We start from the raw sequence: 14951 nt of genomic DNA on the forward strand, positions 1-14951 counted from the left end.
TAAAGTTTTATGACTGTTATGCTATAACATAAGCCAACAGAGTGACGTGCCAGACGTTACGATACTACTTACCCTTGCTGCGATGCGCAAATCAATCGGCACGATAGTACTGCTTTTGCAGTGCTATGATGTCATACGCTGATCGGTCTGCGCAGCGCTGCACGAACTCAAACGCATCTATAGGGCTGTATAACCAGTGTTGGGGAAAGTTACTTTTAAAAGTAATGCATTACAATATTAAGTGGCTCCCAAAAAAAGTAACTAATTGCATTACTTAGTTACTTTTCATGGAAAGTAATGCTTACGTTACTTTAGTTACTTTTGCGTTACTTTTTCTTGGCTAAAGCTTGATCTCTTTCAGGCCTTGCAGGTGTTTTTATGACTGAAAAGTTCTGCCTTCAGAAATTGCATATTTCATCACAAAAATGTTTAGCTCTGGCCTGCCATCTCAGTTTCTGACTCAAACTGTTTCCACACAGGCACAGAGAGTGCATACGTTTAGTTTAATTCAGTACATATTTTTAAATCAAATTAATTAATATAAAAAAGTAACTTGAGTTACTTTTTTGAAAAAGTAACTCAAATATTAATGTGTACATTTAAAAAGTAATGCGTTACTTTACTCGTTACTTCAGAAAAGTAATATTATTATGTAACTCAAGTTACTTGTAATGCGTTACCCCCAACACTGTGTATAACAACTAATCGCAACTAATCATTTGCAGAATAAAAGTTTTTGTTTACATTATATATGTGTATGTGTGTGTGTGTGTGTGTGTGTGTGTTTGTGTGTGTGTGTGTGTTGTGTATAATAATAACGTATATATAAATACACACACACACACATGTATGATTTTAAGAAAATAAAATGTGTGTATAAATTAAGAATTAATATTTATATATAATATAAATTATATATAAATTAGGGCTGGGATAAACGATTATTTTTTAAACGATTAATCTAGTGATTATTTTTTCGGTGCATCGATTAATCTAACGATTCATTTTATCAGTCCGATTCGACTTCGATTCGATTCTCGATTATCTCCCCATTAATTAACTAATAGCAATTTATACATGTTGATTTACATATCTGAATGTAAACATTTCAATATATGTTTATTGCTCTTAAAATTTCTAAATAAAAAAGACTATACAAGTGCAAAATAATGCATTCTTAGTCAGAGGTAGCATTCAATAAAGCGTTAGCAGTGCATACTGTGCAGTTTAGTAACCATATAAAAATCTCAAGTTCAAATTACTTTATTTTACATGCATTTATGAGCAAAACCTCTTCAATGTGCCTTATGGTCAGTGTAATTTTTATAACTTGATTTGTTTAATCCACATTGTTTTCGTGCTGTTCTAGTCCATTTAATGACAGATATATAAACACAATTATTGGCTTAAAAAGCACATATATTATTAAATCTCTTTCTCTAAGTTTGTTAAGATAGATTAGGACTCATTTACTGCTGGACAGAGAGTGAATGAAAGCGCAGTCTTCTGGCAACAGTGACATATTTCATTGCTTTCTGTTAAATTGCTCAAATGACACGCTTGGCATCACATTCATAATTTTATGGTAAAATGACACTTTTTCACGTAAATCCACGAGCATTTAAACCATAAACAAAGCACTTTCACTTTAATTGAGCGTGACCAGCGCAGCAGAACCGACGCAGAAACGATTGCAGCACTGTTGCTACAGAGCCGCGAGCTCGCGCTGCTCATGCGGCGGGGTGCATGCTCGTTAACATGGGCGCTGAAAAAAACACGCGCTGCGCGGCCGCAGGCACTGCTCACCCTCGCTGTGTGAAACCGGCGTGGACTGAAGCCACTCGCGTTGCTACTACTCTACGGTGCCACCTTTTTGGGTCTGACGAATCGACGCGCATATTTTGCATCGACGTATTTTTTGCGTTGATGTCGTCGATTACGTCGACGCGTTGTCCCAGCCCTAATATAAATATAAAAATTTATATACACATGTAAATATTTCTTAAATATATATACTTGCATCTGTGTATTTATATACATTATTTTTTAACTTTGAGTCTGTCAATAAAGATAATAATAATAATAATATTATACACAATACACACATATATGATGTAAACAAAAACTTTTATTCTGCAAATGATTAGTTGCGATTAGTTTTATATGCAGTCCTACACATCTTTAATTTCTACAACAGTAAATGCAGAAACCGAGAATAGAATTAGGGTTAATGTAAGTACACATTTGAAATAACACTGTGCGAGTAGTTTTTGGTCATTTTAATGCAAATATCTTAGATATGAACTGAAGCTGGAAGATTTTCAATATTATGTTAAAGGTCAAGTTAAGTAATCAAACGCCAACTCCTACCCACTATATTAGTGAGATCATTTCATAGACTTGCATTGATTTCATATCAAGCTAATTATATTTTCTGTCCCCCTTGTGTGCATTAGATTTGTGAGTCTTTTAATCTAGTGAGGAGCAGTAAAATTCACTAAGAAAGAAGATTTGATCCTCACAAACACAGACAAACCTGCAGGCATTAACAACTATACAAATTTATATCAAGGCAATAATGACGTATTATTACGCTACAAAGTGTCACCAAATCCTATCCAAATACACTATACACTACAGAGCTTGAATACACAAAAAAGGCAAAATATCCTCAGATCAAAGTCATATAGCAGTGTGCATATAAACAGCTTCCTCTCTGTGGATGATATTAATCAGATACCCAGAGCTGACGGATAGAGCGGATCCGGTGGCGTTATCATCGGATCATCGCAGGAATAAAGGAATCTTTAAAGTGAGGCTCTTTACTGTATTATCTGAGGATCAGATCGATATGACCCCACGGGTAAAAATAATCTTCCCTCATCGCTGCCGCCGTCGCCTCAACGTGCGCAAAGCTCACCTCAATTCCCCATCGACTGAACAATTGCATGAACTCAATGCATGACCCGAGGGTGACAAGCACTTCTCAGAAGATGTAGACAGTACAGTCAGTCGAATGTATAAATTATATAGACGTACAGAAAAAAATTATTAAAGGAACCTAGAATCTAATGCAAACATCTTTGGCTTGTTGACTGATATCAAAAGAAATTACCGCAACATTTTTTCACATTGGATTCTTGCTTTCATTATAATAAAGACTTGTTGAAGTCATCTCTGCAGATAAAAGTGAGGTTAGATTAAATATGTCCTCACCACACTGAAGTCCTCAGCGCTGCATTCGAGTCCTCTGTAGTAACAGGACAGGAGCATGTCTTTAATGTCGTGACCCGTCCGGTCGTAGAACTCGCGCATGTTAAATGGGCGGGGCTTGAAGCTGGAGAAGTCCGCTTTATCCTTTAGGGCCATGAGAACGCTCTCTTCCACCAGGTGTGTGTCCCGGATCTCATACCTGAGGAGAATATAACACATACATTTTACTTCTGTTCAAACATCTACATGGAAATACCTGTCATCGTTGAATTTGCTTAGATGGCAGAATCTTTTATCCAAAGCGACTCACAGCGCAATAAATGTTTAGTATTTGGTGTTGAGATTTTATTTATGATTCGCATTTAAAGTCTTTTCAAGTTAAATGTATATTATGTGGATTGTGAAGCTCTGAAAAGAACACAAAAGAAACATACAGTAATAAATTTATGAAATACATTGACATAAAATACACTTACAGAAGTACCACAGACATGCTATAAAACACATTTCTATCATGAAAACATAGTATTACATGACAATTACACCTAAAAGAAAAAACAAAATAAGGAAGAAATAAAAAAATAAAAAGAAAGAACGAAAAAAAACAAGAAAGAAAGAAAAAGAATAAAAACAAAAGAACAAAAGAAACAAAAAAGCAAGTATGAAAAAAAATTGAAAGAAAGAAAAATAACGGATGAACAAATGAACGAAAGGAAGGAAGGCAGGAAGGAAGGAAGGAGGGAATGAAAGACAGAAAGAAAGAAGAAAGAAAGAAAGAAGGAGCGAACGAACAAACAAAATAAAAAAGAAAGAAAGGGAAAAGAAATAAAGAAAGAAAGAATGAATTAATGAACAAATGAATGAAAGAAAGGAAAAAAATGAAAGAACAAAAGAATAAAAGAAAGAAAGAAAGAATGAAAAAAAGAAAGAAAATGAACAAACGAATGAAAGAACAAACGAACAAACAAACGAAAGGAAGGAAGGCAGGAAGGAGGGAAGAAAAGAAAGCAAGAAAGAAAGAACAAATGAAAGAAAGAAAGAAAGAAAGAAAGAAAGAAAGAAAGAAAGAAAGAAAGAAAGAAAGAAAGAAAGAAAGAAAGGTAAAAGAAAAAAGTAAAGAAAGAACAAATGAAAGAAAGAAAGAAAGAAAGAAAGAAATGTAAAAGAAATAAAAAAAGAAAGAATGAGTGAACGAACAAACGAAAGAAGAGAAAATAGAATGAAAGAACAAAAGAATAAAAGAAAGAAAGAAAGGGAATGAACAAATGAACAAACGAATGAAAGAACAAACGAATGAAAGAACAAACGAACAAACAAACAAAAGGAAGGAAGGCAGGACGGAGGGATGAAAGGAAAGAAAGAAAGAAAGTACAAATGAAAGAAAGAAATAAAGAAAGAAAGAAAGAAAGATAAAAGAAAGAAATAAAGAAAGAACAAATGAAAGAAAAAACTTAAGAATAAAACAAAGAAAGAAAGAAAGAGAATGAACAAATTAAAGAACAAATTAAAGAAAGAACTGACGAACAAACAAACAAAAGAAAGGAAGGCAGGAAGGAAGGAAGGAAGGAAGGAAGGAGAGAAAGAAAGAACAAACAAACATAAGAAAGAAAGAAAGAAAAACGAAAGAAAGAGAACGAACAAATGAACAAACGGTTGAAAGAAAGAAAGAACAAAAAAAGAATCAAAGAAACAAACAAAAAAGAAAGAAAGAATGAAAGAACAAATGACAGAAAGAACTAAAGAAGGAAAGCAAGAAAGAAGAAAAGAAAGAAAAAAAGAAAAAGAACTAAAGAAAGACAGAAAGAAAGAATGAAAGAAAGAATGTAAGGACAAAAGAAAGAAAGAAAATAAATAAATAAATAAAGAACAAAAGAATGAAGGAAAGAAAGAACGAAAGAATGATGAAGATAAAGAAAGAACGAAAGAATGAAGGAAATAAAAAATTAAAAGGACAAAAGAAAGAATGAAGGAATGAAAGAAAAAAAGAAAGAAAGAAAGAAGAATGAAAGAATAAAAGGACAAATGAAGGAACAAATGAAAGAATGAAAGAAAGAAAAACAAATAAAAGAAAGAATGAATGAATGAAAAAGAGAAACAACAACAGAAAGAATGAAAGAAAAAGACAGAAAGAAAAACAGAAGAAAGATGAATGACAGAACAAAAATAACTTAAAAACAAAAAAGAATGAAAGAAAAAGAAAAAATGAACAAAACTCAGAATATTTGAGTTAATGCTAAGAGAATGATTCATGTTCTTTAAGTGCATTAACTAAAATAGCAGTCATGCTGAAATTAACATGAAGTCATTTTAAGAAGTTTTGATGATTGCTAGTTTCATGTTATTAGCTAATTCATTAACTAATGTTAACAAATACAACCTTATTGTAAAGTGTTACCATTCAATCTATAAAAATATCAAAATAAATGTAAATCTATAATAAAGCCATTAATAATGATGCTCATGTTGTTCATGGATACTGCATTACATGTGAGCGCTCTGCTGTTATTATGATATCATCAACATGTGTGAGACGTTTTACAGTAAAATTAAACATCTAACATTAATACAAGCACTCATATAAATACAGTATAAATACTGTACTGAAACAAACTGTGCAGGTTTGACTTCTTGTGAGGTCTTTCAACTGTATTATCTTTATTATCTTCTGGTATTAGTCTTGCATTCATGTCATGTCCTGTCAGTACTAGCACTCTATTCATCATACTACTCTACTGGAGGATTAAATCTGCATACTATTGACATGATCACAGAGAAGTCAAGCAAAGAATACATTTACTGTGCTACAACTTTTGAGGAACGCGTCTTATTTTATCTTTTCTAATTTTTTTATTAATTCTGTATAAATTGAAAAATCACAGAGCCATATTAATACACTGATATATCAGAGAGACGGGTTTGGTTGGTGCAGAAGAGCTTCAGTAGAAGAGTACATGACTCAAGTGTCTCCTGTCTCTCCAAACATTACAGTAAAACTGCAAACACTTCACCCATAATGATACACAATTAACCTAACAATTAACCTACAATTAAACCACCAGCATGTCATATCATCCTCACACAACAGAAGCGCTGCAGATTTATGACAACAGATGAATTATGAGATACAGTACATGCATCGTGTGACATACTGTAATGAGATCACGTACAACACATCAGAAATTAATAAAACAATTCTGGGTTAAACATCATTGGTTATTATTGTGCTACTGAATTTAATGTTATTATAAATCATAATATTAGTAGTATAAATTTAAATTGAGCGTATTAACGTACAATAAAAAGCAAATATCAGTGCATTATAAAAACACATTCGCATGAATTGTTTAACTAAAGCCCAATTTATAGTCGTGCGTAAGCTCCACCGTAGCTACGCCGTAGGTTATCCGTAGCCTGTGCGTAGCTCTGCGTAGCCTGACGTGCACCTCGCAAAATTTTTAACAGTGCGTCAGATCTATGTGGGCCGCAAGCACTGTGATTGGTCCACTAGAACCCCTCCCGTCAACTAAAAAAAACTGTGTCATAGGTATTTCCGTTTGCGACGGTGAAAACAAATATGAGCCAAGTTGAGGAGTGATTTAACTCAAACTGTAACAAAAGTCGCTGTTTATTTACTTCCATCATTGCTGGTCTTCTCAAATTATACACAACAAGTTGCTGTTTCCTTTTCATTTATAGGTTAACTTGCTAAGCTGCTTCTTCTTTGACGGTCACGCTGCTACTGTGGTTACACGCGTGGTTACTGCCTACCTGCGTGTGTTTGCACGTCGATGCGGACAACGACGCAAAAGTATAAATGAAAACCAACGTGCAACCTACACCGTTGCTGCTTCGCCGTAGGACCTACGCACAAATATAACGAGCCCTTACGATGTTGCTAGTATGTTGCAATACTAAATGAAAAATAATTGTCGGTAAGATTATAAATAGTTTACGTACAAAGTAGAATGATGATAACAAAATCTAATTTTACTTAGACAGTGTTGGGGGTAACACATTACAAGTAACATGCATTAGGTAATAATATTACTTTTCTGAAGTAACGAATAAAGCAACGCATTACTTTTGAAATGTACACATTAATTTATTGAGTTACTTTTATGCAAGTTATTTTTAGTTTAATTAATTTGATTTAAAAAAAAATATGTATTGAATTAAACTAAACGTAGTCACATTATGCACTCTATGCGTACACGCCTGTGTGGGAACAGTTTGAGTCAAAAACTGAGACGGCAAGCTAGAGCTCGACATTTTTATGATAAAAAAGCAATTTTTGAAAGCAAAACTTTTCAGTCATAAAAACACCTGCAAGGCCTGAAAGAGATCAAGCCTCAGCCAAGAAAAAGTAACGCAAAAGTAACTACAAAGTAACGTAAGCATTACTTTCCAAGTTACGCAATTAGTTACTTTTGTGGGAGTAACTTAATATTGTAATGCATTACTTTTAAAAGTAACTTTCCCCAACAATGATGATAGATGACTGTTACAGTATCAAACCAGATATTCCAGCAGCTTACATGAAAAAGACCAATAAAAGAGATATAAATGCAGGAAAGGTAATTTTAAACAAAGAAACCGCGCTAATAGCATTAAATGTAAATTAAATTGTATTAGCATTATGCTACATGCACAACGTCATTGAAAGGGACACTATGTGTCACCCGTCAAGTAACAATTTTAAACAAATAAGTAAACATCTTCTCAGTAACCGACAAAAAGCGTATGACGTAAACTCACACTTTAACTTAACTCAACTTGTTTTGCGTAGCTGGACACACCCACTCTTCCTGTTGTCGCTTGTTTCAGAAGTCGCTTTCACTGAAACGAATGAGATTGCATCGCTCTGCTGCAGTGCACGCAGCTTTATTAACTGAGAAAGTCTATAAGTTTGTAGTTAGCCAATTTTATTAAAACGATATTAACAATGTGTAGAAAAAACAGCTGACAAACACACAGCAATTTGTAAGCAACTGAACGTTTTGAGTGATTTAATAAATGCCATTTCTTTTACTGAGACACAACATTGTTCCAGAATAAACTAAACTAAGACCGTTATAATTTCACAGTAGGTGATCTCTGCGACATTCAACATTACAGACCTATTACGCAACTCCAATTATTTTTCTTTATATCACACTTAGTACTAACATCACATTGAATGATTTGTCATGGAAACACACAGCATGAAACCATTAATACAGGGACCAGAGAGGTGAGACGTGACTCTATAAAAGCATTGACTGTTATTATTACAAGAAAGAAGAAAGTACACGGCACTCAAAAACATCACAAACAACAAGAATGGTCAATATAACCAAAATACATTGCATGCATAACATCTGCCGTAACAGCAGGACGAGCTCACAACAGCATACTGTAGTCTCACTGAGAAGACGACCTGCCATTTATCATCACAACAGGGAAAATAACTTCAATTAACTAGAGAAATCTCCACGCCTGAAGAAGATCTTATTAGCTGGAATTGTACAAGTGCCTTTGTTTATCTTCTCCGCTTTGAATTATTTCACGTTTAATTTGAATGTGACACGTCATTATTCAAGTCAACGTGAAACGCCGTTCGCAACCTGTTTTACTTTCGCAATGATGTATTTCGGTGTGAAACGGGACATTACTAAATAAAGAAGGGCTCTTTATTAAGGGGCGGCAGTGGCTCAGTGGTTCATGTAGGTTGTCTACAAACCGGAAGGTTGGTGGTTCAATCCCCGGCTCCACCGGACCAAGTGTCGAGGTGTCCTTGAGCAAGACATCTAACCCCAGCTGCTCCCGATGAGCTGGCTGGCGCCTTGCATGGCTGACACCGCCATCGGTGTATGAATGAGTGTGTGAATGGGTGAATGTGAGGCTAATTGTAAAGCGCTTTGGATGGCCATAGGTCTGTTAAAAGCGCTATATAAATGCAGTCCATTTACCATTTTATCCATTAGGAATTTAATGAAAAGTTACGTGTTTAAAAAATAACACATCCGTGTATTTTTAAATGTTTTATCTTTTTTTATAAAATACTTGAATATTGCAGATAAACTGTACTTTAAAGCCGCAATCCAGAACGTTTGCCTCTCTATCACCATCTCTGTTTAAAACATAAAAACGCAGTTTACTTCACATACTTATACAGTAGTTACGTTGGTTTTAATAATTTTGCATTCAAGCTATACATTTTGTCAATATTTGTGTTTCCTGGGGATCAAACCCATGACCTTTTGTGCAGCTAATGCAATGCTCTACCATTTGAACTACCGGAACCTATGTGACAACAAATGACGTTTAAATTTAATTGATTTTAAACAAAAAAATCCTCTTAAAATGACTGTCCACTTTTTTGAAAATATGCTAATTTTCCAGCTCCCCTAGAGTTAAACAACCATTGTAGTTTCATTCTTACTTTGAAATGTAACGGTTGCTTTTATGAAATTGAACCTGAAATATTAAACCTTGATGACGTATGCGGTCAACCAACGCGACTTCCGGAGAACACACCCGAAAACATGTTCGGGACGTGTCCGGCGGATCTGGCCACCCTAGGCGCTAGCACTTTTAGAATAGCTTAGCACAATCCATTAAATCTGATTAGACCATTAGCATCACGCTAAAAATTAACCAAAGAGTTTCGATATTTTCCGTAGTACACAATGTAACCACAGAAGAGTCAAGTTTTAAATAGGAAAAGCATTGAAACTCTTTGGTTATTTTTAGCGCAATGCTAATGGTCTAATCAGATTCAATGGATTGTGCTAAGCTATGCTAAAAATGTTAGCGCCAGACCTGGAGATCAGCTGAATGGATTCCAAAACGGTAAGAATCAAATGTTTAACTCTAGGGGAGCTGGAAAATGAGCATATGATGTCACATTGCTCTCGATAACAGTAGCAACGGCCAAAAATACATTTTAAAGACATGTTTCTTGGCCCAAATCTTGTGAGACTTCAAAGCTATTCCCAGAGAGACTGTTGGCACCTGACAGAAGCAGAAGGCCTGTAGTTGAAAACCAGCTAAGTTAAGGTTAACATGATTTTTATTTGTGAATATATCTTCTTGTTCCTCACCCAGCAGGTCCACAGCAGACAGGAGAAACTTCACCTTCTCTATCTGACTTCAGAGACAACAGTTATGTGACGTGGATCATAGCTCAAGGTTAATTCACTTTTAAAGCACGAGCCTAAAGCTACTCGTCACTACTTCAATCTCTGCTTGTGGATAAAGAGTCATTTCCAGTGCTAAGCAAGCACACATGGAGATCTGGCACTGAGCTGAGATTCCTGATTTATTCACCTTTAGAGAATATTGAATTTCCACCGTCGGCCTGTTACAGGCTCTTATTAAACGCCTGCTGGGAGCCGTTACCTCACCGCCGCTCTCGTGCCAAACGCTGGAGAGCAAGAACACAGTTATTTAGAAAGGAGGGTCACGCCTGAATGACAGATATCAGCCATACACCAGAGCGTTTGACTGCAGTGTGTAAGATCAGTGTAACACCAGTTTACACATCTGTATTGCTTTATAATCACATTGCTATTTTAACAGCACTGCTCATTGGAGGTTCTTGAGGCTCCAATAAATGAAACTCAGCAAACAAAAACAGTCATTACATTTAAAGTCCCCCTGTGGTGAAAATTAAGTTTTTATTGTTGTTTACATGTCTTTGTGGTGTTTTTAATATGATAAAGATAAACTGTATGCAAATTCATCATTTAGTACCATTGCTGACTATTTTCTCATTCCTACGATTTGAAATCGCCTCGGTCTGAAACTGCAGAATGTAGCATCTATATACATATATATCTATGGTTCAAAATGATGCGAAAGATTTAAAGGCAAGGACTAATTTGCATATTTATATCTAGGGCTGTGCAAAAATATAAATATGAGCTAACTATCGTGATACATTTTTCCACAGCATGGGGATCGATATTTCAATCTCTACTATCGGTATTTAAATAAAATCTAATCCCTCTGTGTGCGTCAAACAACCTCCTCCGCTGCTGCTGTAGTTGTCGCTGTCCATTTGTCTGTCTTATACGACCATTCGGCCGATGTCTCAGAAGTTAGCGGGAGTGAGAAAATGGCAGAAAATTTAAAAACGCCTGCAGCTTTCAAAGCCGACCTGTGGACGCACTTTGGCTTTAAGAATCATTTACATTTTTGAATAAAAAAAGACAAAGTATTGCAATGTATTGCAGCGTGCAACGTATTGTATCATACCGTGATACATTGTAGCATGTCCCATGTATCGTGATACGTGTTGTATCGTGAGGCCCTTGTCAATACCCAGCCCTATTTATATCTATGGTCGGAGCAGTGTAATTAAGTAGAGGCGGGGATTAATTTGCATATTTGTAAATACGCGCAAACGAAATGAGGCAAGGGTGTAGAGTTACATTCAAGCTGTTTAAAACATGAAGAAATTACATGAATATGCTCAAAGATGCATTTAAACTGATAAAAGTATTGACTACAGAGAGACTTAACTTAAAGCTGCAATCTGTGACTATTTTTTATAATATTTCACAAATAAATAATATAAATCTGTGGTAAAATTGTAAGGGGGCGTGTTTTCAATTGTTTCCAATGGAAGCACAGCACGTTTTCCCCCCGAATATAAAGGAATTAAGTATAATATTACTTTACCATTATGTTTTTTATATGAATATAACCAGTTATATGTATCACTTAGTTTATCATTGTGTGTGTAAAAAAATTACCAGCATGCATTGCAGTCTGTTCAAAAAGAACATGTTAAAGGCCTACATGGTGAGGGACAAAAGAGGTAAAGTCCCAGGAATGTGACCACCATGTTTTTCTGTATGATCTATTCCATATGTTTCTTCATGTTACAAACCCTTGGGTATAGAAACATATGCTAAGGTCAAAGTAAAGGTCAAGCATTGCGTTCGAGCAAGGCTTAAATACTGTGGTACAGGGAAAAAGTTTTCAGTTGGTCTTTTAGTTTTGTTCAGGATGGCTCACCAGGACTGCTCTGCTTTTATTTGTCTGGTTAATAAAAGTCTATCTTTTGAAAATGAAACCTACTACTGCTTGAGTATTTTATTCTTAAAGAACCCAAAAAGAAAACCAAAGCACTGGCTGTGTTTTTCTGTGCTAGTTGAAAAATCTTAAAATTTGGGTGAAACCAAGCGTGCCGCACAAGCCCTCAATGGGATTCAATGGGACTTGAGACCAACTAAACAATTTAGTTACACTTCAATCATCTTTTTTTCTGAAGCTAGTTTCTGTCATTTACTGTGGTTTTTATCACGCTGATGTCAATTGAAGTGTTTGTTTTTAAAATAAGTTTGTTTTTAGTTAGTTATTTAATTCTATAAAAATGGTGGTGTGATGTCATGATTGACAGCTGTGATATGCCATTCTGCGAGGGCGGGGCCTTGATTTCGTAGCTTTACTTTCTGCTCACTAATTGCGCAGGACTGGTCCCGAAATTGCGGCTGCGCAGACCAAAGACCCAAAATGTCAGTGCCGTATCGGGACACTGCCGGCTTCACTTTCACCAATGGAAGAGAGCGAATGGGCGTCGTCAATATTTTTTTTCAGTCTATGGGTGAAACTCATCAATGAGTTCACTTCTCACTTGATAGTCCAATCACAGCGGTTGAGGGGCGGGACAAATATCATAGAAACCAATGCGCTCAGCTAAAAAAAACTGGCAAGCGCCTATAGTCGACGTTTGCCTGGCATTTTCATCCATGTTTAAGCGCTTTGGTGTACACGACCCTTAAAGCAGAAAGCTTACAATCATGATTAATAAGTTAAGCAGTCGTGAATGATTTCACAGCGAATGTTATAATGTTATTATTTTAAGGAAGCATTTGGGTGATATAGACGGTTTCAGCAGTAACAACAAAAGCAAGCGGCTGTCGTGTTCCGCACATAACTTCCGGTAAACTCCGCTAAGAATAAATAACAACAAAGTTCTTAAAACGTAGTTTATTTATATAACAAGCTAAAAGCAACACATAGATTACCTAGGAAACCAAGGCATTTGTTCAAGAGATCAGTTTAGCAACTAGTCAGACCATTAAAAAAACGAAACCGGAAGTAAAGTTCGGATCCAGACGCGTCCGATGAAACGGTCTATACTCTATAGTGTCTCTTTTGGTTTTTATGTAATGTATCTTAATGTGTTTATTTTATAGTTTCTAATTGTTACTCTTAACTGTTTTTACTACTTTTATGTACTTCTATTAATTTTTACTTCCATTGTTTTATACTTACTTATGTTATGTGTTTTTTATCACCATGCCTATTTTACATATATTACTTTTTTATTTATGTTAAGCGCTTTGAGAAATTAGTTTTAATGGCACCATATACAAAATAAAGATAATGTCGGTTTGACATAATTTGACTTAAAGATAAGTAAAATAACCTGCAGTTTTATGTTTCAAACTGAGATGGCGATAAAGAGGCAAAATTGCAGCATTGAAAAAAAACGTATATTGTCACTGACTGAGCTTCAAAGAAAACAATTTACAATGTAAAGCAGTTTGTGCAACTTCCAGCAGCCTTGAGCAGTACAGTAAAAACACTGTAAACATGTAGCTCTCCAATCTCACGCTTGTTTGCACATCAAAACATTTAAACGCTTCACGTGATGCAACAGAACCAATAATGTTTAACCAATCAATGTCAAACGTGCCACAATACATCTGAAGACAACATGGTTTAATGCACACGAGCCAAAATGAGAGAGCTATAGGAAATAAAAAGTTTCAGTGAATACACACAATAATACAGACCCATATAGATTTCTTCATCCACCCCAACATGTACTGTAATACCAAAAACACCACATCTATTACATTTTGATTGATGGGTGCATCTATGGCTGTGTTATTCTTCAAGGTTCCTGTACAGACCGATGATGCCATTATAGATGCTCAGGTCTGAGTATGTATGTGGTGCCCGATCTCATCCCCTGGGACTGTATGTGTGCGAGGTTTTAATATTGCCTGCAGTAATCGGCGTGGCGCTGTGTAAGTGGTCTTGGGAAAGACACAATTGGATTACTGACCATAAGCACTTTAATTTTCCGTAGATGGTATAACATGTGGCAGACCATCTTCCTCATCTCTCAGCGCTGTGGCCGTGTCTAATAAATACTATTCTCTCTTTTCAAACAGGCTTTTTAGATTACAGCTGTCTCTGCGAGCGTGATTAAACTTTACACCGCAACAAATACAGCGCTGTTAGCGCGCTTTATCTCTGAGTGTTTGCAAAGTCTAAAACAGTTTCCAAAGGATTTAAAGTGAGTGATGGGGTCGTGCACATTGCTGTTGTTATTCTGGAAGCAAACAGCTTGTTTTACATAAACCCAGGAGGTGATTTCTTTCCCATTATGCAGTTTGGTTGTGCATGAAATCTTTGATAGAGACTAACGTAACTACATGTGTGAGAACAAATCCACTTTTTTAAAAATATTACGGCTTTTTCAGTCGCTCAATAAAACTCTATATTGCTGTATTTGTGTATTTGTGAATGCAGATCCTTGTTTTAAACAGAATCCTAGATAATTATACATTAAAAAATTATACATAAAATTATATAAATATTCTAAATTACACATATAACTTTCAAGCTATTGCAATTAAACGGTACTTTGCTGTAACTTGTAAATTTTCCCTTTTTATCACCATCGGTTTTAAACAAAAATCACAAACCTTTTTTTTAAAGAACACCTATTTACA

General features: G+C 35.3%; 1 protein-coding gene across 5 annotated transcripts in view; it reads right to left on the reverse strand.

Moving 5' to 3' along the window:
* LOC141348951 (acid-sensing ion channel 1-like) overlaps window positions 1-14951 on the reverse strand; it is a 206190-nt gene that overhangs the window by 163513 nt on the left and 27726 nt on the right. For 4 of the 5 annotated variants that reach the window (XM_073865243.1, XM_073865240.1, XM_073865239.1 and 1 more), the window contains one exon: window positions 3217-3412. In XM_073865243.1, the coding sequence (XP_073721344.1) occupies window positions 3217-3369 (153 nt within the window). In that variant the 5' untranslated portion in view covers window positions 3370-3412. Of the gene's footprint in view, window positions 1-3216; window positions 3413-10521; window positions 10618-14951 lie in introns of those variants that run through there. The other variant, XM_073865244.1, reaches the window with a different exon arrangement.

Source organism: Misgurnus anguillicaudatus, unplaced genomic scaffold (assembly GCF_027580225.2).
Source record: "Misgurnus anguillicaudatus unplaced genomic scaffold, ASM2758022v2 HiC_scaffold_31, whole genome shotgun sequence".
NCBI lineage: Eukaryota > Metazoa > Chordata > Actinopteri > Cypriniformes > Cobitidae > Misgurnus > Misgurnus anguillicaudatus.